This window comes from Trachurus trachurus (assembly GCF_905171665.1).
Source record: "Trachurus trachurus genome assembly, chromosome: 8".
Lineage (NCBI taxonomy): Eukaryota > Metazoa > Chordata > Actinopteri > Carangiformes > Carangidae > Trachurus > Trachurus trachurus.
The window spans coordinates 27,555,337-27,580,007 of NC_139905.1; the positions used below are offsets into that span (position 1 = coordinate 27,555,337).

A 24,671-nucleotide genomic window follows, 5' to 3' on the forward strand; every position below is an offset into this window, starting at 1 on the left:
AGTGACACAGACGCCCACAATGGCTCCTTGACTGGGTGTCATCTGCCTTGACGAGCTGTGAATACAACATGGATAATACATGTCAAGTGCTACTGGCTGCTGTTCACTTGAATTCTCCATTTTAATACTGCAGGTGTCTTTTCTGCTCCAAATTCATTTTTTTTGACTCAGTTATTTTTGTAAAACTAATCAACTGCAGAGGAATCAGTCTGCTTCCTACTTCACTGGCTCGCACATGCCCAGTGTGGATGGTCATGTATGTACAGTATGTGTGACACCAAAGTATCTGGTTTAATTAGCTCTGTGGTCCAGAGGGGGAAAACTATAACAATAAACAAAGAAAACAAATATACAGTATATACAGCTCTTGAAAAAAGAAAGAGACCACTCCAAAATGTTCTCAATAAATCAGCTTCTCTACTTGTATGGCACAAGCACACCTCACTCTACTTAGCTGATCGCCTGAACCAAATCATATTTAATGAGGAAGAAAGATTATAAATTAATTTTAAAAAACACTGCTGCGATTAAAAATTGGGATTATTCCACCAATTTTGATTTCTAAACTCTTCCTAAGTTTAAAAAGTGTTGTGTTGTTTTAAAATGAATACAAACTTGTTTTATTTGCATTATACAAGGTCTGAAAACACCAGATTTTTTTTGGTTATTTTGACCTGTTTCCATTTTCTGCATATAAATGACAATATTTTTATTTCCAATTTGGGAGACATTTTGACAGTAGGTGATAGAATGAAACAAAAGTGTTCATTTTACTCAAACACATAGCTATGAATAGTAAAACCAGTGAAACTGATCATTTTGAAGTGGTCTCTTAATTTTTTCCAGAGCTGTATATATATTGGTAATTATCTGTCTTTTAATGGGTTTGATCTGCTGACAGTGAGAAAAATGCTTTAAAGCACTATTGTAATATTGTTCCAAATACTCAAAACTATCTCTTCATATACAGTCCAGCTGATGCGTACAAATGTGCACTGGCTTTATCAGGACCTATAGACAGAAACAAATATGACACAAACAAAACAAATACGTTTTGAAGGTGCTATCTCTTTAATGTTGTCTACTCTCAGGGTTAATGTAACATACAGCACAGCGATACTGTGATTTCCTTGATTTATTGTTATATCATATATTGTATGCTGTATTGTGTTTGGGTCAGGTGATATTACATTAAAAACACAACAACTTTGATTTAAAATGGCCTCGTTACTGCATTTTTGTGATGGCTCCATTTCTTAAAACGTTTTGGAGCCCCAAATGCCCCAAAATGTACAGTTGTGTCATATCACTTCAAAATTTGGCAAATATCACCTCGACTATTACATCTGTAGAATTGAATATTTTGGAAAAGACAGATAAGATGGATGTCCCTGTGCTTTCAGACATCCCATTAGGCTTCTTCATTTCTCCTCCTCACTCTCACACTACCTGTACTACTACATGGTGTATGATTCATGTAATTCACTAACATTCTTCCTCTCTCTCTGTCTCTTCTCCCTGCACTCTACCTCCACCTCCTCCACTGTCATTCCATCTTTCTTTTGTCCTATCCATCACTGCTTCTCTCCTCCTATTTCCTTGTTGTATTTGATCCTGATTTCACTGCTTGCTGTTTCTCATCCTACATTCAATTTTTCTGTCCATTTTCCTGCCTCCACCTCAAATTACTAACACAAAAACAATTCTCTTCATTTTCAAATCGAACTTTTAACACCATGCACACTTCCTCTACACACACTCCACATTCACACGCTCAATCACACTCCCAAAAATGCATCAAATCTGTCCTGGAGAGATTCAAACCAGAGTGGCCACCACTGCTACAACAGGACCTCAGTGTTCATTCCACCTCCTGTTGGATCAGACCTTAGAAATAAAGAGGTAACACTTTCACACTGGAACATTTAGATTGAGATTAGATGTTGTGTGGTGAGGTGATTATTTTATTGATAGAAGTAAACTATGGAACATTTTTAATTGGATTCAATCTAGAATAGAATGGATCCGATTAGTTGGTATTGGAATAGATTTGATTAGACTGGACTAAAATAGACAAGATAAATTAGGCTAGACTACCCTAGACTGGACTATAGTCTTAAAAACATTACAATGGATTCGATAAGATTGGCACCTCAGATGAGAGGGTTTGATTAAATTGACTTAGACTGCATTAGACAATACTAACATATATTATCATAATTAGATGAATTAGGGTCAGGGTTAGACTAGACTAGTCTAATTAGACTAAACATATTGATTAGTGTTGTGCGTATGGATATTGATATCAGTGACCCTAACCCACATTACAGGTTGTATTTAACCAGTATTCCTGATAATATGGTTATTTATGGATTCACAAAGAAATCCTGATCCTTGATTTCTACAATTCAAATCGATTTACGAATCCTATAAATCTATATCTATACTCCTGCTGGTCCAGGTCGCGGTGTACCGCACACTATCTCAGCTTCCAAAACCAATGATGCAATTACACAGCAGAAGATAACATGAATACAAATGACTTTATTGATTTCTACCAAACACTGTCCCTAACAGTTCTAGACTAGCTAGCTAGGCAGTGGTAGTAAACATTAGCCAGTCTAGTCTAGGGGGGGCACAAGGCAAGTTTATTAGTATAGCCCATTTTTACAAACAGTTTGTCTCAAAGGGTTTTTGGCAGGGCTATCAACATCCTCTGTCCCAAAAAACAGGAGAAACCTCAGGGTGAGCTACAGAGGAAGGGTACTAAAGGGAACTAAACTAAACGCACACACTTTTTTAATAACAAATATGTTATATGTTGTCCATTACACAATAGCATTTTGGGAGTTCTTCAATTTTGTGGAGGCAGTTGAACAATTCAGTTAGACTGCCAGCTACAATTCACCTTTCTAGCCCTGTAAATAGACCCTACTGTATGATCCTAAGATCCTATAAGCATCTTCAACCAAATATTTTTGCACTGAGAAATTCTGCTCTATCACTCTCCAGTCCTACTGTACCCTAATTCCTTGTTTCCTACAAGCAACTGGAGACAAAGCAGCAAAAACTCAAAACTAATCAAAAAACTCAAATTCTATAATTTGCTAAAGTTGTGGCAAAACTTCACCAGGCTTAGAAAGCTTTCAACCACATGTGAGAGGGCACAAGGCAGGGAAACTAACAGAGGATTAAAAAAAAGGAGATATATATATATAAAAAAATTATTATATTTAACATTTGAACAATATAAAATAGGCACACCACTTTCTTTGCACCTATTGACCGATTGTTAAAACTGACCTTATGCAGCCTAAAGCTATTTCCCTGCAGCAGTTGCAGTTGCGCACACACATCATAGCAGCACGTACTGTAACTTAATAAACGGTGTGACTGTGAGCATGGCTGTGTGACTAAATGCATGTCTTTATGTTCCCATTTATTAGAAACAGATACGGTATGGCCTGGCCTCCTTTTTAACGTGTCACTATGTTGTAACAACCCCAGAGAACAGATCATAGGGTCAGACTCGGTCTAAAAGCTTAAAGTTTACGTTGCAGGTCCATGTCTGATGTGTGTGTTGTTGCTGTTTGTTGTTGTTGTTATTTTGTTGTTGTATTACTGTCTCCTTCTCCAGGTTGTGTCAGGTTATGCGTTTGTATATTGGCTCTCGTTGGTCTGTGTTACACTATCCATCTGTTTTTTTTGTCTGTCTGTTTCTCCATTTCTTTTCTTTCTTTCTTTGTTCTCTGTCTGTGTGTGTCCATCGTTTTCTGTGTGTATCTGTATCTTGTGTGTAGCTGTCTTCCCCTCTTCCTGCTCCTCCTCTTCCTCCTCCTACTCCTCCTCTCATCTGGTCTCCTCTCACTCTGGTACTTAATAGAGGTTAGGGTTAGAGTGGTGAAGACAAGAGGTGTGCCATGAATGAAGCACTCATTCTGGGTTTATTCTATTAGATGGTGCCTTCATGGTCTTTTCATACTTTATGGACAAAATTTCATGATAGATTTTGTGGTTTGCAGATCTTAATGTGTAGTGAGAACTTGTGGCTCCATTGAGAGCATTCAAATATTATATTATATAGAATCCAAACTACAAGAGGTGAGTTTTATTTATTTATTTTTATTATTTTTATATAGCTATCAGAACAAACACAAGTCAATAAATGAAATTTTATTGAAACTTGTTTGACTTGTGCCAGAGTGACAGTGACTACTCTGACTACTGTGCTGGTTGGCTCGTTTGCCTGACCAGGAAGAGTGAGAGCTGATTGCTGATTGGTTAGTTGGTCGGTTTTTTCTGCTGTTTTCTCCTCTGGAACTGAGCTCAAGTCAGTTTTTACAGCGCCAACCCACAAAGAGTATTGTTTTTGTTTTTTTTGCTTTTAAAACAGACTTTGGTTCCAGCAACCGTTTTTTATTATGGGGCTGACTGAGATGTAATTTGATTTACAGTCCCCACTGCACTCTCTCAAAGTAGTAACTTTTGTTGCTGAGCAAGTGTCGTACTCTCTGTCAGGCTGGGCTGGAACACTGACTGCTGTCATCGTGCTTTGAAGGTCAACATTAGCTGACACGACGGTTAATGTTTTCACTTCAAGTACAAAGGCACAAAAACCTAGAGAGTGCATAGACAAACCAACAGACAGATGATCGGCAGAGAGACTGAGACAAAACACACAACTCTAATCCCAAAAGACTTGCGCGTGCACACACACACACACACACACGCACACACACACTCACACACACAGGTAAGTATAACAACAAAGTTGAAGTACTGCACAATGGTGATCACATTTGGCTGTGATGTGATAGCCTCTTAGCTTTTCTCTTTGCTCTGTCTTCCTCAAAAGATATTAGCTATAGCCAGCTATTAACTATTATTAGCTGACACCTTTTGGGGAAAAATCTGCTTTATTTATCTTGGTACTGCCTTACTTTTTTTTTTTTTTTATCTTGGCAAGATAAATTAAGCGCAGCCAAGCCAAAACATTCACACTAAAAGGAGCAACAAGGCATTTGCTTTAAAAGTGCCATTGTTAAACCAACTATGGCACTTCTCTTTCCTTCCTCCTTGCCTGTCTCTCACCAACGTTACTACAGATCATGCAGTACTCACATAGGATAAATTACAGAGCTCATTGTTGCTGCTTTCACTATAATAATCCTGTTCTATCGGATCTGTGGCTGTGAAGGGCAGGAAGAACTGGAAAAAGGGCAGTACTGCACTGGGACGTTTTTCCCCACTGTGTAACTTTTCATTACTCTTTCTTTTTTTATTTCTGCCACTTTTCCCACAGCTCCTTATATACAAGTGGGCAATAGAGCAGAAGCTGCTAATTTTGGTTCCAAAAGACTGAAATAAGACAGATAAGACAGCAGTGTAATAAAAGAAGCTATTAATGCCAGGCTCTTCAACATCCTGGTTTTTTCTGTGTCTCCACTAGTTGGAGTCTTGTTGTCTATGAAGTGCTATGTTTGAACCTTTTGATGACCCTGGCTCAATCTAGTTCTCTTTTCTCCTTGTTTATTGGATAAACCCCAATTACTCGATCATACTCTCACTTCCTCGCTGTTCCTTCTTGCTTTTCCCAGTCCCTCCTTCTTTTCTATTGTTATGTAAATTCTGGGACTTGCTGCTTACTATTAAGGCTTGGTGTTTGATTTAATTATCGATTCATACTGATGGGGTAAATAATTTACAGTTGCACAGTTGAAACCATAAAAAAATTAGTCATCCAGATGGATGCTTTGTTATTTCTTCTTTCATAAAGAGAAGTCCTTTTCATATTTTGATAACCAAAAATGAATATTAACCTATCTGCCATACCACATTTTTCTTTTCCTTTTTTTAAACAAATTTTTAGTATTTATATTACTGTAAGTATGTTATATATCAACAAAGTCTGTGGCAAGAGAGCTGGAGAACATTTCCGAAGCAATGCTAAAGTAGCTAAAGGAACATTTGAGGATTAAAAGCAGTCAACTTGTGAGCTGGAGGTTGAAGGACATGAAATGGTTGAAAAAGGCCTTAGCCTAATTGTTGCAGCGATGTAAAAAAAAAAAATAGTGCAAATGTACAAAATGTCTACATTGAAAGCTGTACCTACGTCCTTAAATGCTTGAAATATACCTAAATCAAAATGTGTTAGCTCATAGCTGAAGGAGGTATCTATATCTAAGCAATGATTAGCTGTTTGAAAAGCTGCATATTAGTAAGTCTACGAATTTCAGGGACTTTTGAAAATTCCAAAATGATACAACGTTCAGGTCCCATGATGCCTTCCTCCCTGTCCATCTGTTCTTGTAAAGACGATGGTCACTTGGACAATATGTCCCCAGTGTAAATTAGTGAAATGTGAGTCCGTCAATGTCGTGATTTTTAGTGTTGGAGCAGCATGGAGATGTTTCTGGTCACCTGAGGACAGCTAAATGCCCCTCAGAGGTTGCCATGGCTTTCACATGTAACATCATACTCTAATGGTATGTGAACCTTGGAGGCAACCTGTAGGGGGTTTGAGCGTGGTCAACCAGTAGCCACTAGGGCCTTCAGGATTAGTGTTAAGGGCGGCAAGGGCCATATGTACGTAGTTATTTATCTCTCCCAACTTTAGGTAGTGGGAAAAGATACAAATATATGGGAGGAAGGGGTCTGCAAACATCCTAATCTCCTGCCATTGAATAGACAATGGTACATATTGACTGAATGAATCCTAATAGTGAATAACAAAAAGGGTTGAATCAGATTTTTTCTTTGAAAACCGTACTCTCATCACTCAGAAGCCAGTCTCTCTGCTTTGCATTTGGATCAGATCCAATCATTGACATGCCTACTTGTTTTTCTACCTCAATCATGTCTCCTACTGAAGTTCTGTAGGGTCAGAGAAGTGGCATCTTCAGGTAAAGAAGGTAAAGAGGAGGTATGCAATTGTCAAAGAAAATCCAGTCTTTTCCAGTGAAGGCTTTGACCTTAGCAGTAGCATGCGCTCATGAAAGGAAAGCAGTTTGTAGCAGAGAAGGCTGCAGCTAAAAAGAAAACGGACAGTGCAAAAGATCAGAAAAGAGGCATTTGCAACATTTGTGTCGTTTTTCAACAATGGTGACAACTGACACAAGTCTAAATTGTGACAAGCACACCCTTTCTGTGCATTCAACCATTGCCCTTTAACTTTTGTTAAAGATTGTGTAGCATTATACAGAACAAGCATACTGTAGTTTGACATAGCTGGCATGGCTGCCAAATGTCACTTACAGGGAAAATGAAGTTAGATTTTACCTTTTACAATCATTATTATTTTATTTTTTTTAAAGCTTGGATACATTTGAGCCACATTGCACCTTAATGGATTTATCAAGGGAAGAATTCATGTAGATTTATTTTCTTCAGTGGCATTTTAGTCAGTTCTTCTTATAGTCAATCATCACACATTGACTCTGTTGAAAGCAAATATCAGTGCAGAGCCGACAGTACAGCAGTTCCTATTGTGCTACTGAAATTTACAGCTGAATCACAGCACAGTGTATCATGTCCGGTTGTGAATGCTGGTATGAGGTCAGTAAACAGACAGAAGTGTGCTCACACTGAGCTCAGGGAGAACAGAAAGTGTGTCAGTCGTACTTGCTTCATTTAAAAACTCCACCAGCCACTGCCGAGGGTTCTAAACATTTCCAGAGGAGTAAATGCTTCAGTGTTTCCTCTCAAAGGAGGAACAGAGGTGAACTACAATTTGCCGTCTCTTTGCTTTCGGGCCTATAATGATATTTTCAGTTTTGTCGGTGCTTATTTGCAGGAAGTTCTGGTTCATTCAGGCGGTAATGTTCTCGATGCATTCGGTTAGTGTATGCTCAGTTCTCAAACCATCATTATCATCTGCATAGTTATGGGTATATTATTTTGTATTTGTGTAAGATATGTCCACTAAGGACCAACCAAGGATTGAGCCCTGTGCAACACCACAAGTCAAAGGAACTTTGTCAAGGGGCTCTGTGCAGGCAAAAATACCTGAAAAAATAACTTTAAAAAATTAACTTTGCCAAATGCTTACGTGAAATGAAGAGATCTCAGATTCATTGCATTTTGCGACAGAAATTAGATTGGGGTGAGTTGAAGATGGTGGATTAACAGTGGAGAACAGTAATTGTGCAGTAGTTTAATTATTATTCATGATTGTGAGAAAAACAAATGTCTGGCAGTTTTAGTATTGGGTGAGGAAGTCTTTGTAGATGTCATGGTGGATATGAATGTTTTTTTCTATACTTCCTCCGGTTTTCCTTTTTGTTTTTTAAGTTGTTTTTTAACCAAGTAGCTTTTGCTGTTCCAGATTTTTGTTTTCAGCTATTTTGTCTTTAATATTTTTTCATTTTATAATTAAATTTGATTTAAAATAAAAATTTCTTCCAAGATATCAAGAGACAGTATAGGTTGGGCAAGTTTAGCAAGTTTAGCAAGTTTTCTTGGACACTTACAGTAATGAACATGTAGTCTGTGGACAAAGTTCAATCAATTACTTGTGTTCATTTCAGTTCAGGAGGTGTTAGGAATACAAAACCCAGGTAAGAGGAGGAACACATTTCATAAGAAAATGTGTGATCATGCTTTAATCAATGTTATTAATAGTAACAGTCTCTTGGTTCAGTGAGTAATTCCTCCAGCAGGCTGGTGGTTAGTAGTACTGTATGGTGTTGGCTTGGAGCAGTTATTACCTGGAAAGAACAGTGGGGGGTGCTGTTGTAGGGGACTGTGACTTGTGATCTGAAAATTGAGGGAGGGGAAATATTAGTGTGTGTGTGTGTGTGTGTGTGTGTGTGTGTGTGTGTGTGTGTGTGTGTGTGTGTGTGTGTGTGTGTGTGTGTGTGTGTGTGTGTGTGTGTGTGTGTGTGTGTGTGTGTGTGTGTGTGTGTGTGTGTGTGTGTGTGGTGATTCCAGGTCTCCATTTATTTTTTTCAAAAATTATTTTCCGTCTCTTTAGGCCTTAATTATGAAATACAGTGAAGGAAATGAGTGTAGAGAGAGGGGGATAACATGCAGTAGAGGGCCACAAGTTGGATTTGAACCAGGCCATTGCAGAAGTCAAGTCAAATGTATTTTACAGTAGCACGTTTCATAGGGCAAGCGTAAACTCAGTGTGCTTCAAATGTGCATTAAAACAAAGATACATTGTATAACATGAAATAGCATATAGGATAAGAAAATATAACACCTATAAAAAATCATTTAAAAAAGGGAGATAATAAAAATAATTCTTAAAGCAAATAAGACAGAAATAAAACGCATGCTTTAAACATAACTAAAAGCTTGCGAAAAACAGATATGTTTTTAGTTTGCTTTGTAGCAGACCGTAGCTCATGTGGAAGAGAATTCCAGAGAGTAGGACCATAGCGGCTGAAAGCGCCATGAGCTGATTTGGAGTTGATTGTGGGTCTAGTGAGGAGATCTTTATCAGATCTCTCTGGTGTGTATTCGGTGAGCATGTAAACAACGTAGGAGGGAGCTAAGCCATTACAACATTTAAAAACAATAAGAAGTATTTTAAAATCAATTCTTTGTTGTACTGGGAGCCAATGAAGAGATGATAAAATAGGAGTGATGTGCTCAAACCTTTTGGTTTTTGTTAGTACTCTGGCTGCAGCATTTTGAATAAGCTGGAGTTTATTTAATGACATCATGAGATTGATATCAATCTTCTCAACCAATGCTTTGCAACTAGAGCTCTATAGCAGACATGGTCATGGTTACTTATTTAAATAAGCTTTATTTCTAATAATGACCTTCATGTACTTCAAAGAAATTAGAGGTTTATTTTGAATTAGAAAATAAACCAATTAAATTGATTAGGGAGTAGGTTGTGATGGTTTAGGTTTAGGAGCTGGGAAATGTATTACGCTAATGAGTGTGGCTACAAAAAGGTATGTGTGTGCCTGCATGTTTGCGTGTGCCTGTAAATTGATTTAATGTTTATTAAGGAAAAAAAAAACCTTTGTATTTTTTCTCAAAAGAAAAAAGCCGCATTTTTCTGTCTTAAGCCGACCTTTCCTCTTTTCCATCTCTTCCCTTTTTCCATCCCTGTTCCCTTTATTCCAACACTTCTCTTCTTTCTTCTCTCACGTTTCTCAATTCTCCCTCTCACAGCAGGAATTTCACTCATTCATCACCACAATTACTAAATGAAACTTTTGGTTGAAAAATTGTTCAAATTTTCCTTTGTCTAACAACTATATTGGAAAATTATTCCGCATTCTTAATTGCAGTGCTAACTCAACATTGCACCATTTAATACTCCATGCTTACCAGTAGATTTTTAGCATACGTTAAGTTCATCCTCCAAAGAGATGACGTTTTGTCATTTAACGTAAAATGCACATTCTAACCTACATAGTTCTGAGTAAAGTGATATGCATCATTTCTGTGCAGGAATATATAGAAAAAGTAAGGTGAAGGTAGCTTCCTTGGTAAGTCATATGTGTTGTAAATGCCCAGTTAGTCTCCATGCCATTCTAACATTGGTGTACCCATCCCATCCTCAGGCTATCCTCCTCAGTCTCTCTCCCTGCGTTGTGTTACTAAAGTCTGACTAAGTCGAGGTATGTACAATAAGTCATCGTCTCAGCCCTGCTAACAGATACGCTGCTACACAGGGAGCATTCGCTTAGTTTCTGGCTTTGCTTTGAGGAGAATCAATCACACTGTTTAAAACAACGATTTAAAAACATAAATGATCAAATATTATTAGCATTATCAAACCGTGTATCAAACATCTATGTAAGCGGGGTGATGGAAATGCTGGGGTTGGCTGGCAGTGTAATTCCTCCTCTTTTGGCTGAAGCTTGATGCTGCACCAAGCTATCAAAAAACATTATATTATCCTCTTTTTCTTATCAATTGGAGGCAGCAAAGAACAAATTATTGCACTAAGATGTACAGTAGGCCTACATCTTTAAGCGTATGTCTGGTCACAAGTTTTAAAAAATGTAAGCAGAGGACGGAAACATTGTGCTGTAAGTCTTTAGATTTATATTACTTTATTGTTACCTCAGCACAATGTAGTGTCTTACTAAGTAAATATGATGGATTGTTATAGCTTAAACTACCCTATAACACATCTATAATCAGCTAAATATTTCTCAATTCTCAATGATGTGGCTGCCTGGGTAAATGAAGACATGTCATCCCATTGTAGCAACAGGATAATACAAGATGAAATGGCTTTGAAGGCCAAAAGCATGATAGCAGGCACAATTCAAAGCTGCGCAATGCTACATCTGCTGCAGAGCAAACTGCAGAGAGAAACTCATTATGGATGCTCAGCACCTTCAACTTGACTCTGTGTACAGCAAGGGCTACACCCAGGCAGTGGTTTCAGTCTTTAAACATCTGAAGTGTTGCAGGGACCAATTATAGTTAGAATCATATTCACATATCTCTGGGAGGGGGGTGGGCGGGATGTGTCTATTACATATACATACAGCTTTAGTCTTTTATTTATTGTACCTCAAGGTTACAATAATATTTATTTGTCATTTCTTTGCACCACTTAACATAAACAATAAAATACCCCCAACAAGCACCAGCACCACAGTGATTGTTAAGAATTATTCAATATACTAATAATAACAGTGCTGAGATCAGATCAGGTCAGAGGTAGGGGTAACACTGTGACCATTAAAGGGACAACGAGGAGTTTTGGAAAAGCAAAGTGTTTTCACACTACATTTATGAGCCTCCGCGCGCATCGTGAAATTCTTTGACCGGCGCAAGACAGACTCATGTTTTCATTCATCAAGACTTAAAGTCAGAGGTTGGAAGACGATCAGATACCGTCGTAGTCCCGACCATAAACGGCTATTCGGCGGTGTTAATTCTCATGACTCGCCGCAAAACCGAAAGTAAAGGAACGCTGGTCGGCTCACCCAGCGTTTCCGCCACCACTAATAATAACAAAATAACGATAGAGACAAAACGATATATTTATCGAAAATGGGCCCATTAACAAGTGGTAACGTAGATTCATCCACATTAATATGAGACTTTTTTTATTGTCGCGGAATTTTTCGTTCTGCCGATGGAGAAACTCCTCGTTGTCCCTTTAACATAAACAATAAAATACCCCAGCAAGTACCAGCACCACAGTGATTGTTAAGAATTATTCAATATACTAATAATAATAGTGCTGAGATCAGATCAGGTCAGAGGTAGGGGTAACACTGTGACCATTAATAGAGGGGAAAAACCATTCAGCATCCTGCTGGATCTAGAACGGAGGCTCTGATACCTGTTCCCAGACGGCAGGAGGGAGAACAGGCCATTGGAAGGATGATGAGGCTCCTTTATGATGTTGGTACAGTAGCCCCTGTGAACACACAGGTTGGTTGTAGATCTCCAGCAGGGAGGGGAGAGGGAGGGGCACTGATGATTTTGCTGGCTGCTTTCACAATCCTGCTCAGCTAAAAATTTTCAGGGCCTTGCAGCTGCCAAACCAGGAGGTGAGGCCATATGCTATAGGACAGACTCCACAGGGTTAGGGTGTGGGTAGGCATGCTTTGTTCAGACGAAGAAGGGGATGGAGCTGCTGGGCTGGGGTGGGGAGGGGGGGCTTTTTTAACAGTGGCCATGGCATTCGTGGTGGAGGTCAGGTCGTCCGCCAAGTGGATCCCCAGGAACTTGATGCTGTTGACTACTCTCTCCACCGGGGCGCCGCCATTGCACTGCACTGCGCTGCGCTACGCTTCGCTTCGGTTACGCGGGCAGTGCGACAGCTGCAGGGAAGTGGAAATATGCTGCAGAACAAGCTGTTCTTCCGTTCTGACTTTTGTTTAGGCACAGAATGATAGTGGTGCTTTTGAGGCAGGTGGGAACAACACTTTGAGTGAGTGAGATGTTAAAGATATCTGCAAAGATGTCTGAACATTCCCTCCCCACATTGTGCAGGGATGTTGTCAGGACTGGCCGCTCTCCCGCTGCACTGGGAAGCTCTCCAGAGTCTGATATGGTCCATTTTACCATTGAGGGGGCGTAGGCTACATTAGCCAGCATGATTGTCGGGACCACCGGCTTGTGTGGTTTAGTGGTTAACCTAACCTGCGGCATGCATCCCCCCCCCCCTCTTTTTCCCCGCTTCTGCGTCCTCTCGCATTGCTTTCGCGGTCGTCTCCTGGCCGCGGGCTTCCCAATGATTCGATCCTTGCTTGCTTAACATAGCATAGTTCATGTCTAGTCTGATAATCTTCAGGTCTTCTGTTTGTGTGTGTGTGTGTGTGAGAGAGAGAAATCAGATTTAGGCTGCAGATTTATTCCTGTGATTATAGGTTTTAATACTTTTGCTGTATGAATGTATTGATTAGCTACATCTAATACAGATTTACAGTAAACACGTGTGAACCTACTTACCACATGTTTCCGAACTTCACAAACAGAAGTCGTTTTTGCTCTTCCGGTGGAATTGTACGTTTCCATGGTTTCAGTCGCTGTCATAGTTGCGGTAAACACGTGGATCTATTGAAGGGGAATTGCTGTTTTTTACAATCTGAACCTTATTTCTAGCATAAAATATGATCATTTACTCACCCAGGTAGCTTTGGTGGTGAAAATTAGCTCCAGCCGAGAGCTGCGTATATCCGTATAATGTGAGTCTACAGGGCAGCGGAATGCAGCCTCTAAATAACACATTATCCGCCGCAATACTCGTTCATTTCACCAATATTTTATGCTAGTGCTATCGTGGCTTGTTGCTACCGCTAATACTATGGTTTGTTTCTGCGTGTTTCCGACTTGTCAGAACAAAATGAGCAGCTGGACAAAGTTCAGCTTCCACAGGCTTCCTCTCCACAACCTGGACTTACTAAAGCTCTGGCTAGTTGAAAAAAAAATGGACCTGAATGCCGAAGTGGAATCATTGTTATCAGAATGAGCCGCGCGGCGCTCAGAGATGACATCATCCAGGTCAGAGGTTCGTAGGTCAACCTACAGACCCCGGATGTTGATAACAGCTAACACCGGACTCAGAGGGGAATTTTTAACTACTATTTTTAACTATGGATATCACATAAATGTCCTGGGAGGACGGCGCCACATTCTCCATCCGGCTCATGCAACTGCACAGACGAGCTGTCAGAGCAGCTCTGCTTTATCTTTCCTGTTTACGCGGTGCCGTCCTCACAGGAGATGCACGCGTTGCACTCAAAGTTTGTCGTCTGAGCTTCTCACACTGGAACTGCTCTGCATAACTGGCACATACTGTAAGTCCCCAATGTGAGGCACTCTTACAGAACTATCCTGATGACTTTTTAAAACACCTGTACTGTGTATCCACTTCGGATTTTTGTCTATTTGTGTGATATCCATAGGTAATAGCTGGCGTTTAATAGATCCATGTGTTTACCATGACTATGACAGTGGCTGAAACCATGGAAAACATAAACATACAATTCCACCAGAAGAGCAAAACCGGCTTCCGTTTGTGAAGTTCGGAAAAATGTGGATATAGTCAGTGGCACTACAGGGTACACCCTGGGCAACATGGTCATTCACAAAACAAGAGCTGTCAACATTTTTCATAGCCTGACGAATTACATAAAGACAAATAAAAATGTTGGAATAAAGCATTTCTCCTCAATTCAATTCAGTTTATTTGCCTCAATGTTACATCAGGGCCACGGTTATGCCATTGCCTGGTAGACCCGCACAGGGCTTTTTATTGGCATGCAACAATAGAAACAGTGGTATTAACCTTTTTTTTTTACTGACATACAAATTTCTGTCCTGCTGTTTATTCACTTTACAAAGTAAGCGCAATACACTATATTCTGAAGATAAAACATTTACTCTTAAATTAAAACAAATTGTGCTACTCACACACTTTATGAGGTTTAGAGGGAGATTTGAGAAAATATTGGTGAGTTTTAACAATGTGATATTAAAGGAAATTAGGGTTAGTGTTAGTGTTAAATATCTGGAATTTAATCTGATGACCATTAGGCCTGTCACAATTATTGTCTGATCGCAATCATTTGAGCTGACCACAGTCATTTAGCATAATCCTTACAATGGTTTCAATTCATCTATATAAAAACAGCTGGATGAAACTAACAGGAAGGTCATATTTCATGGTGTCATTTTTCACCATTTGCGGTTTCACCTGTCATCGGGTTGCGCCTTCTTCTCCTCCTATGGTTTAATGACACATGAGTGGAGCCACAAACTGTTTATCGGAGGGAGCTTCATTTCTAATATCGATGACCACATTTCAATGAGCATCAGTTGACATTATCATCATCTTATTATTATTCTTCATAAAGTGTATGTTTATTATTAAATTATGTTTAGGCTTATATGCTATAATAGTGGCATAAAATGATCAGAAAAGGACAATTAGATCATTAATAATCACAATTATTTGGTATGTGACAGCCCTAATGACCATTTTATTCTCCTTCCTCAACAGAGGAGGTGGTGTCATTTTTATTTCCACGCACTAATAGTTTTATATGCTCTGTAATGCAGCTAGAAATGATTGGCCAATTTTACTTACAGATGATCTGTATTGTTAATAATGTGTATCAGTGAGAATTATAGTTATAAAGCCACTAGGCTGTCAACATGATGATTAGGTTACACGTGGTTGGGATCTGATGACAATGCGTGACTGAACCTTGACATTTTACTTGGTCAATCCAATAACATTATAATGTATTCTACTCTACTGTGCCTAACACAAATTCAAACTGCCATTGACACCTAATAGCAACCACTGAAGTGATACAAAGGGCTTTTAAACAAAACTATGATAAAACTAATAACTGTCATCATTATGGTCAGCGTAATCATGATATTAAAATTGGATACTGATACCATTCCATATAGTACAGCAATTGACCTCTGAAATAATCCCACTCCCAGCCAAAAGCCCTGCTGCAAGAACAAATCCTCCCTGAGAGGTATTGAGGAAGTAGAAAGACTCAATTAAAAATCTGGTGTATCATGTGTTGGTTTATATGAAAAGAGCAAAGTAAAGCTGCCTTTTAAATACTTGACTGTCAGTTCATCCACTGTTTTGTCCCGGGATAGTTTTAACACAAGTGCTACAAATGGTAAATGGACTTGCATTTAATATATTGTGCTTTTCTCTTCTCTAGGACCACTCAAAGCTCTTTACACGTTGTTAGGCACATTCACCCATTGCACACACACAGTGCTTGTATCTACATGTTGTGCAGATACAATATGTATGTTTTACTACAATACATATTCTGATTGCGATCGTGCTTCACATCAGGGACGTATCCATCCTGTTAGGGTTAATTTCTCTATAATAACCTGCTCACTCTTCATTATCCCTAATGTATAACACACCAATACACCACACAGAGGTTCATAATATTTTATATATAAGATTTTTTTTTTCAAATTTGAATCATCATGTCAAATTATTTATGATAGTTAAACTTTTCATGAGGCACTTCTTTTGGCTGAGGTGTTTAACAGTCTCATGGCAATGGAGACAAACGGTCTGTTAAAGCTCTCAGTCCTATAGGGCAGTGAGGTTGCTGGCTGCTGCTGAGGCCTGCAGAATGTTGTGGAGAGAGTGTTTGGTATTGTGTAAGATGTTCTTGCATCTTATATTGCATGTTTGGCTCAACAACTGTACCTGAGTTGACTTCAGACTCCTGCCAATCACAGTGCCCCAGCCTTTTTCAGCAACTTGTCAAGTCTCCTTGTGTTCAGGGCCAGACATGCTGCTGCCCCAGCAAACTGCAGTACACTGACCACCACAGTCTCATCAAACAGTCCTTACCATCCCTTAGCAAAAAGTAGTAGCCTATAATTGAAGTTCATTTTATTAAGTATGCTTGAGTATAAGTATAAGTATAGCAAGTATACTATGGATCATGTAGCCTATTTGTAGCATAGGCCTACTAGAAAGTTTTTAATACTTCTTCGGACTAAATTGGAACATTTTAAGTTTATAAAAGTATACTTTATAGGTCATTTTAAGTTTACAAGAGTACACTTTCAAGTATACAACAAGTACACACATCTATAGGACGAATCGCCTTGTTGTTTGCAACTACTTCCGGGTAGAAAACCAGCATTCGAACAATAGTGACGGACGAGAGTTTCGCTATCTAATTTTTAATGTCACTATATCGCCGTTTAGACTAATCTGATGCTTGTAAAGTTTATAAAACCAATGATTGGACAAACATTACTATTTAAGTGTGCACATTTTTGTAATTAGTCATGGTTATCATAGATTAGCCGGGCTAACGGTTAGCTACCTGTTTAACTTTAATAACTCAGTGACTCAATAAACGTCTGAAAAAATATTTTCTCCAGCGGATATCTGAGTTACAACATGACTGAGCTAACTGGAGTAGTTTCATGTCGTGTCCGACAACGGGAGGGTTTTAACAGCTGACGTCCTGGTGTTAGCCTAGCTACCGCCGTCAGCTTAGCTACCGCCGTTAGCTTAGCTACCGTTAGCTCTCCCTGTCAGCTGAGCCACTGATGCTTTCTAGACACCGTGTTACCCCAAACTGAATAAATACAACACATAGCAACACAAAACACACACAGAGAAATAGTAATGTTTCTTCAATCATTTCAGATTTGTCTAAACGGTGATAGGGCGTGAAAAAATATGATATTGCTAAACTCTCGTTCGTTACTATTGATCTCATTCAAATTATGTGTTGGTTTTCTACCCGGAAGTAGAATGTAAACAACAAGGTGATTCGGTCTATATACTCATAGTGTACTAAGTATATACTTCTAGTCCACATTTTAGTTTATTAAAGTATACTTTATAGGTCATTTTAAGTTTTCAAAAGTACACTTCCAAGTATACTGCCTCAGTTTTAGTATAAAATGAGTATACTTGTAGTACACTTTAATAAAGTACTTTTTGCTAAGGGATTCTATTCCTTCAGCTGTTGAGGAACACGTGGTGTGATCAGATCTCATCCAGCTGTAAATGCTATCCATAAAACTAAACTTTCACAGATGAATCCCCAGCTAATTTGCTGTGTTATGACTGTCACTGAGATAATTGACATTGTAGACTTTATAGCTACCTGCTAAACTTGTGTATATTAGCTTTCACTTGCATAATTGAAGTTAGCATTTAGTTGAAAAGGTGCAGTAAATACCGCCTTGAACTTGTTGAATTCCCCCCTGACTGAGGAGAAGCACATTTGTCTGTCTGTTTGTCTGTCTGTCTGTCTGTCTGTCTCTTCTGTCTCTTCTGTCTGTCTCTCCTGTCTCTCCTGTCTGTCTGTCTGTCTGTCTGTCTGTCTCCCTTTAAACGCAGCCTGGTATTCTTACTGGTATAGATTGGTAGTCAAAACACCTTGGCTTTGAGAAACACTTTTCTTTTCTTATGTTTGCAGTTTGAGAACATGACAGTTATGTGTATGTCTAATTGTGCTCAGCTCCAGATGATTTACCTATACCTGACTTTGCTCTGAGCTTCCCAAAAACTATTCAAGTCTTTCTGTGTCTACCTCATGAACTAAAATATAGCACCACCGATGTGCTTTTGAGAACCTCAGAGCAGGTAGTCCAATGGATGTATAAGTGCAAAATTCTTCTATGATATCTTCAGACCCACGGCTTTGTTACATCCACTTGACTACTCCACCTGCCCCCCCTCCCCCCACACAGTTCATGTCAGTGTGCCAGAGCGTCAACTCTAGCTGTTAATGGGATATTGTGGCAACTGATAGCTGATTTTCGTAACCCATATTCCTATTTTGTCCTGTCTCTGTTCATCTGTCTGTCCTTCTGTCCATCTGTCCGTCTGTCTGTCTGTCCGTCTGTCTGTCCGTCCGTCCGTCTGTCTGTCTGTCTATCTATCTGTCTGTCTGTCTTTTTCCACTTCCTCCTTTGATCTCAAATATTTTTTTTTTTACTTGGTTTCGGCTGGTTTTGTTTGGAATTACCTTCTTTCTACTTTGTTTCATTTACAAATGCTTGTAACTGTAACAAATGGTTTATATTTGCTATTTCTGATGTGCAATGCTGTCATAATATAACACACACTGATTTATCATGGCATTTCCCCATTCCATAACACATTCTTTAAATTACCATAACATTGGAAACCTCCATTTGCTCATAACTGCTGTGAATGACCCTCCATTACCCCCCCCCCTGCTCTGACCTTTTGACCTGTGTGTGTCATCTTTATATAGCCACAGGTTATGAGAAGTCACGCAGCCTCAATAATATCTCCGGGATGACAGGCACCCCGCTGCGCCTCACACCCATCACCAACTCCACCTTTGAGCCCTTTGAGCCATCCGGCCTCAGGCGATGCCACTCCCCCATTCCGTCCATCTTGTAGCATTGCTTGAAGAGAAACACAGACAACACAATGTCAAGAACAACAGCAACAATAACCCTTACCCTAACCCTACCCTAATATTAGGCTAGAAGCTGTCCATAGCCATCTATCTAGATAGATAGATACAGTAGATAGATAGATAGATAGATAGATAGATAGATAGATAGATAGATAGATAGATAGATAGATAGATAGATAGATAGATAGATAGATAGATAGATAGATAGATAGATAGATAGATAGATAGATAGATAGATAGATATGGACAACTTCTCTTTCATCTTTATAGAAACTGCAATGAGTTAGACATCTTCTCATCACTAGAGGGCCCTATTTGGACATGACAGAATAGTTAAACCTCGATGATTAAGCTGAAATAGATGCTAATATATTTGAAAAAACACAAACACACACTAACACACCTGCCTTACTAACAGGGATAGAGCCTATGTTAGTTTAGATTGATAATGATAGTTGGGTTAGTTTACCTCTAGCTTTCCCTGTGCTACTTCTTGCCTGTAACTTGACTGCACCTGAACTTCAACGCTTTTAAAACTGATATGTATGAGTAGCATTAAATACACGTTTCCCATATTAAGCCTCAGAATGCACACATCAACACATATGTAGACACTAACATATTACTCCAGCATGCATGTTTCTACTCAAGAGAATCTCCAGAATAAGAAAATACACTATGCCTATAAATAGATTGAGAAAAAAAAAATATTTTAATACACTTTAAAAGTAAAATGTATATCTCTAAAAAGGTTGTCCCCCAAAAAGCCATGCAGGCTATAAATGTTCAGATTTTTGTGTTACATTTAGATGATGTACAAGCTCTTTTTACAAGCAATTGTCAGATACATATACTTTGTTCTCAGAGTATCCATTAAGTATGGGAAAAGAGGGGAGAGGGGCTACCATCAGATTTGACATCACATCCATAAGCAGCTTATAAAAGTAGTGGCAACTCTTTTTCCTACTCCCTCCTCAGGCTTCTCACTTTATTCATAACCTAAGAACATTCACAGGGCATACTGCAGGAGGACTTTAAAAAAACAAAACAAAAAAAAACACTGTTATACAGTGGACAGCAGTAAACAGGTATTAAGACTCATGGATGTCTCTGTCAGGATTGGGCCAGTGGTTCCAAACCTAAAAGACACCTGTGTTGCAAGATAAATCTGATGCAGGTGTGAGTCAATTAAAAATCATATCAAATTACATTAAACAAATTGTTTTTCTTTTGAATGTTTACTTTTTGTTTATGAATTTGTGGACAATTTTACCTCACCACACCACAAATAGCTATAGTCATCTGAAAAGTGGTTAGATGCACTGTGAATTCTCACATATGGCCTTTATTTATCAACTTATCAACTGGGGGATAGATCAGGCTAATATCTATGTGTGTATATCTATCTATCTATATGTCAATGAATATTAGAAGTCGGGTGCATCACTGGAAACTTGAGTGATGTCGAATCATGTGCTTCATGTAAGTCATGATTTATTCCATAACACTGGTGCAGGAAACATATTTCATAAAATAGACAAAGTAGCCATAGGAGTATGGGGGGGAAAAAATAGGAGAACATACATAATCAACTTTGACACATACAGTAATGACCTTTTTTTAGTCTCACCAAGAATTCCAGTGTAGATGTTGTCATGGAAACCAGAATTGTTGGATCTCATCTGATCTTCTGCACCATCAATCCTCACCTTCTGACCATGCACTCTCACCTGGGCTCTCAGCAAAAAGGCTGAGCTGCTTGTGTTCATCTGCCAGCTAATGGTTTTAACAGATCTGTCCAAGGAAGTTTGATTTCCTGTCCTTCCATGAGTGAGTGAGTGAGAGGAGAAGATTAAATGCCGCTCTGATCTCTGTATGTGAAGCACAAAGTTGGACTCAGGGTGTGTTTAGTCTCACAACATAAAGCCAGTAAGCCTGGCTCTTTCTAAAATAAATATGTAAAGCTGTTTTTTTTCTAGTAGTGTGTAAAAAAAGAAATCTAAAGGACAATCTGGGGCAAGCAATATTTATTGATAAGCAACACTCAATCAGTGATTGGAATCAGCAGATCTCTTCACTTCGCTAGAGGGATGGATAAATTGTGAATAGATTAAAAAATATATATATATATATATATATCTAAATATCCTGAGTCCAGCTCTGTACTTGACACACTTGACATGAGGCTATAGTATTTAGCTCCTCACATTATTCCTGGAAAGACAGCAAATACATCCACTTCCAAAAACAGTGATTTCCTTTACAATGAGGTAACTAACTTTCTCTTCATCTGAAAAAAAAAAAAAGTTTTAGACATTGCAGCTCAGCCTGAAAGTGAGAAGAGTTCATCCTGCCACCATCACCACCACTGCCACCGCTGCCAATAGCATTACTACTTTTTGCACTGACACCAGTGTGACTCAGCAGCCAGTGGCAATATTTTTAGTTTTCTCCCTTTTTGGCTTCTCTTTCTTTCCCTGTTTTTTGCCCCTTCCTGAAACCTATACCCCCCTCCTCCCCCCCCGACCCCCCTCAACCCCCCACCCCCCTCGTCCATCTCCTTTTTGTTTTTGGTGGTCAGTAGGAGGTACCGTGAACGGCTACTGGAGCGACAGCCCTTGGTAAAAGAGGAACAGATGACAAACACCACACGAGAAGAAGAGCGAGGACATGACAACAGAGACAGCATACAAACAGAAATATGCAATGTAGATAAATAAGACAGGCAGGTGGTTTTATCTGTGTGTTCAGATGTGTGTGTATCTTGTGGCACACATGTTGTGTGTCACGGATGTTTATGTTTTATGTTCCTGTATGTGTGTGTGTTTGTGTGTGTGTGTGGCCAGATTTCCATCTACCTCTGTACTAAGATGCACAAAATGTCAACTAGGAAAAACACATTGTTTCAAAAAAAAAAAAAAAAAACTTAAGAAGAAACAATTATTCCACTTTAGTAGTTTTATCTTTTTGTCAAAGATTGTACTTTTGTTTTATAGATGTTTTTTATTTATTTATTTATTTATTTAAAACAGCATTTTTCTGATGTGCTTGGTTTCAGTACAATGTCAGACTTTGTCATTGCTGTAGAAAGTAATTACAGTATGTGTCTATTGGTTAAGTTTCAGGTCTGTCCTCACATCTCATTATTACCTCCTTTTGTCCCCCAATAAGTATCAGAGAGCTTTCAGCAGCATGAGACTGTCCTTGGACAACACACACTTTAACACTCAGAGAACATTTGTTAGGTATAATACATTGTTTGTTTGGTAAATCTTGTCAAATGATTGGATTCCAAAAAAATATGAATTCACAGGAATGTCTCAGTGCTTTCCTGTCACTTTTTGATTTTTGTTGAAATCAAAAATGTCAACATTAATTTTAAATTAAAATAATCATACAATGTTAGAATACTCCACCAATACAATTAAGGCTCCAAGATGAAAATTATATATCTTATGTGTTTGACATGTAAATTAGCCTCATCTTTAGGATGTTTTGCTTCCCAAAATGTCAAGCTATTCCATTGATGGTACATGACCCTGCTTCCTTTTAGCCTCACGCCCCAACCAGGTGTCAGTTTCATGAGTAGGAAAGAAAAAAAAACCACCAATCCTATTAGACAAACATATCCACACCAACCTAACTCCCAAAAAGCAAACTGGACCCAGGATTCACCACAGGTTAGTTTCATATTCAGGCTTAGGATCCCCTATACACACACTGGCACACATACAGTATCTGGATACAAACACACGCTCCAGTCCATCTGCTGAACCTCTCTTATCATTTCTCACCATGTTATCCTCTCCTTATCCTCCTCTCCCTTCCCCCCGGTGTCCGATGTTGTGAGTGTGTCTAAGGCCACTGCTGATTGGCAGCTTTTGTCATGATGATGTACATATGTAAAGTTTGTGTTGTAAATGAATCTGCATGGGTTTCCTACACAAGCAGTAAGGGATACTGATGTGACTGATAATGTGAGGAGGTCTGACAAAAATTTTAGTCTCAAGTTTAATGAATGTGTATATAGCATTTAGATTACTAGGAGTGTGTATGGATTAAGAGTGTGTTTAGACGCCTACATATGCACTAACAACGCATGCAGGACAAAAAATCCTCACCTCTTTGGATGCAGGAGGTGGGATGAGCTGTCATTATGCATGCCAAAATGCTACAATGCTATTGGTCGAAACGGGCCATATTAGGTACTGTAATGGGGATGGGAGGGTGGGGGTGGGTGGGAAAGTTTATTTTTGCAGGATGGGGAGGGGTACTGTTTCTGATAGGTCTTGTATAGCTGCTTTCTTATCAATCTTGAGAGACTTACGATAAGAGATACATATTAACAGTTGTAGCTTATGATTTTCTTTTTTTTTTTTTTGCTTCTCTTTTCACAGAAAACTGTTCTGAAAGCCTTGTGCTTGTCAGATATATGCAAAAAGAAGTAGTAACTGTGAACTAATGCTAAGAAATGAAAAAAAAAAAAACGAACAAACAAACAAAAAAAAAACAAATCCAGTTTCTTCCATCCATTGTTTTTGGCTCCGCTGCCAGAGAGGAGCGATGACCCTATGACTCCCAAGAGATCCCCTTTCATCAATTTCATTGATGAGCTGCTTCATTGTCTGTCATGTTACCTGTCCATCCCTTTTGTCCTGTTTACTACACCTGTATTAAACCACAATGGGTTCATAGGATACCTTTGCAATGTGAGAATCCTGGAATTCAGTGCAACTTTTAACAAAGATGAGGATTAGAGCTGAGGCCTGGTTGATCTGTTGGGGGGGGGCCTTGACAAATGAACTGGGCTAGTTTTCAACAGGGCCACCATAAATGTATATCAGGCTGCCCCAATTAGACATCTTTAACAACTGTTTCTTCATAATACTGTCACATTGTTGTGACTGTTTTCAGTTTTCTACAGTAAAGGCACTGGGAGATGAATTAATCTTCTGTGTGGCAGTGAACGCACCACACGTAGAAGCTTTAATCCAGTTTTTTTTTTTAATGTTGGCATCGAATGCAAAAAACCAGGGCCAGGATTTGCTGATTGGTCAAAAGATGTGTTTGTTTGGGGTTTTTTTTTGTTTTTGTTTTTTTGTACTTTTATGTAAAAGAAAATTGTAAGCGATCAAAATAACCACACTGTTGAACTAGAAGCCTTTTTAATGATGAGGATCTGGGGCACTGGTTGGTGATCCATATTTGAACATGATGGATTTTATTCGTTATCCTGATATGCAAGGACACAGGAGCACCAACATAACCAAACTTGGCCACGATGACTTCTTTTCAAAAGAACGAAGAGTTTAA

General features: G+C 38.9%; 2 protein-coding genes across 6 annotated transcripts in view; both read left to right on the top strand.

The window, feature by feature from the left end:
* Window positions 1–23,820, top strand: part of kcnc3a (potassium voltage-gated channel, Shaw-related subfamily, member 3a) — a gene marked incomplete at both ends in the record, with an annotated part of 71,033 nt that extends 47,213 nt beyond the window's left edge. For 2 of the 4 annotated variants that reach the window (XM_083978064.1, XM_083978066.1), the window contains one exon: window positions 19,188–19,339. In XM_083978064.1, the coding sequence (XP_083834190.1) occupies window positions 19,188–19,339 (152 nt within the window). Of the gene's footprint in view, window positions 1–8,782; window positions 8,804–19,187; window positions 19,340–23,755 lie in introns of those variants that run through there. The other 2 variants (XM_083978065.1, XM_083978067.1) reach the window with 2 other exon arrangements.
* Window positions 1–24,671, top strand: part of LOC310990612 (histone acetyltransferase KAT7-like) — a 384,780-nt gene that overhangs the window by 168,006 nt on the left and 192,103 nt on the right. The gene's annotated exons all lie outside the window — the stretch shown is intronic.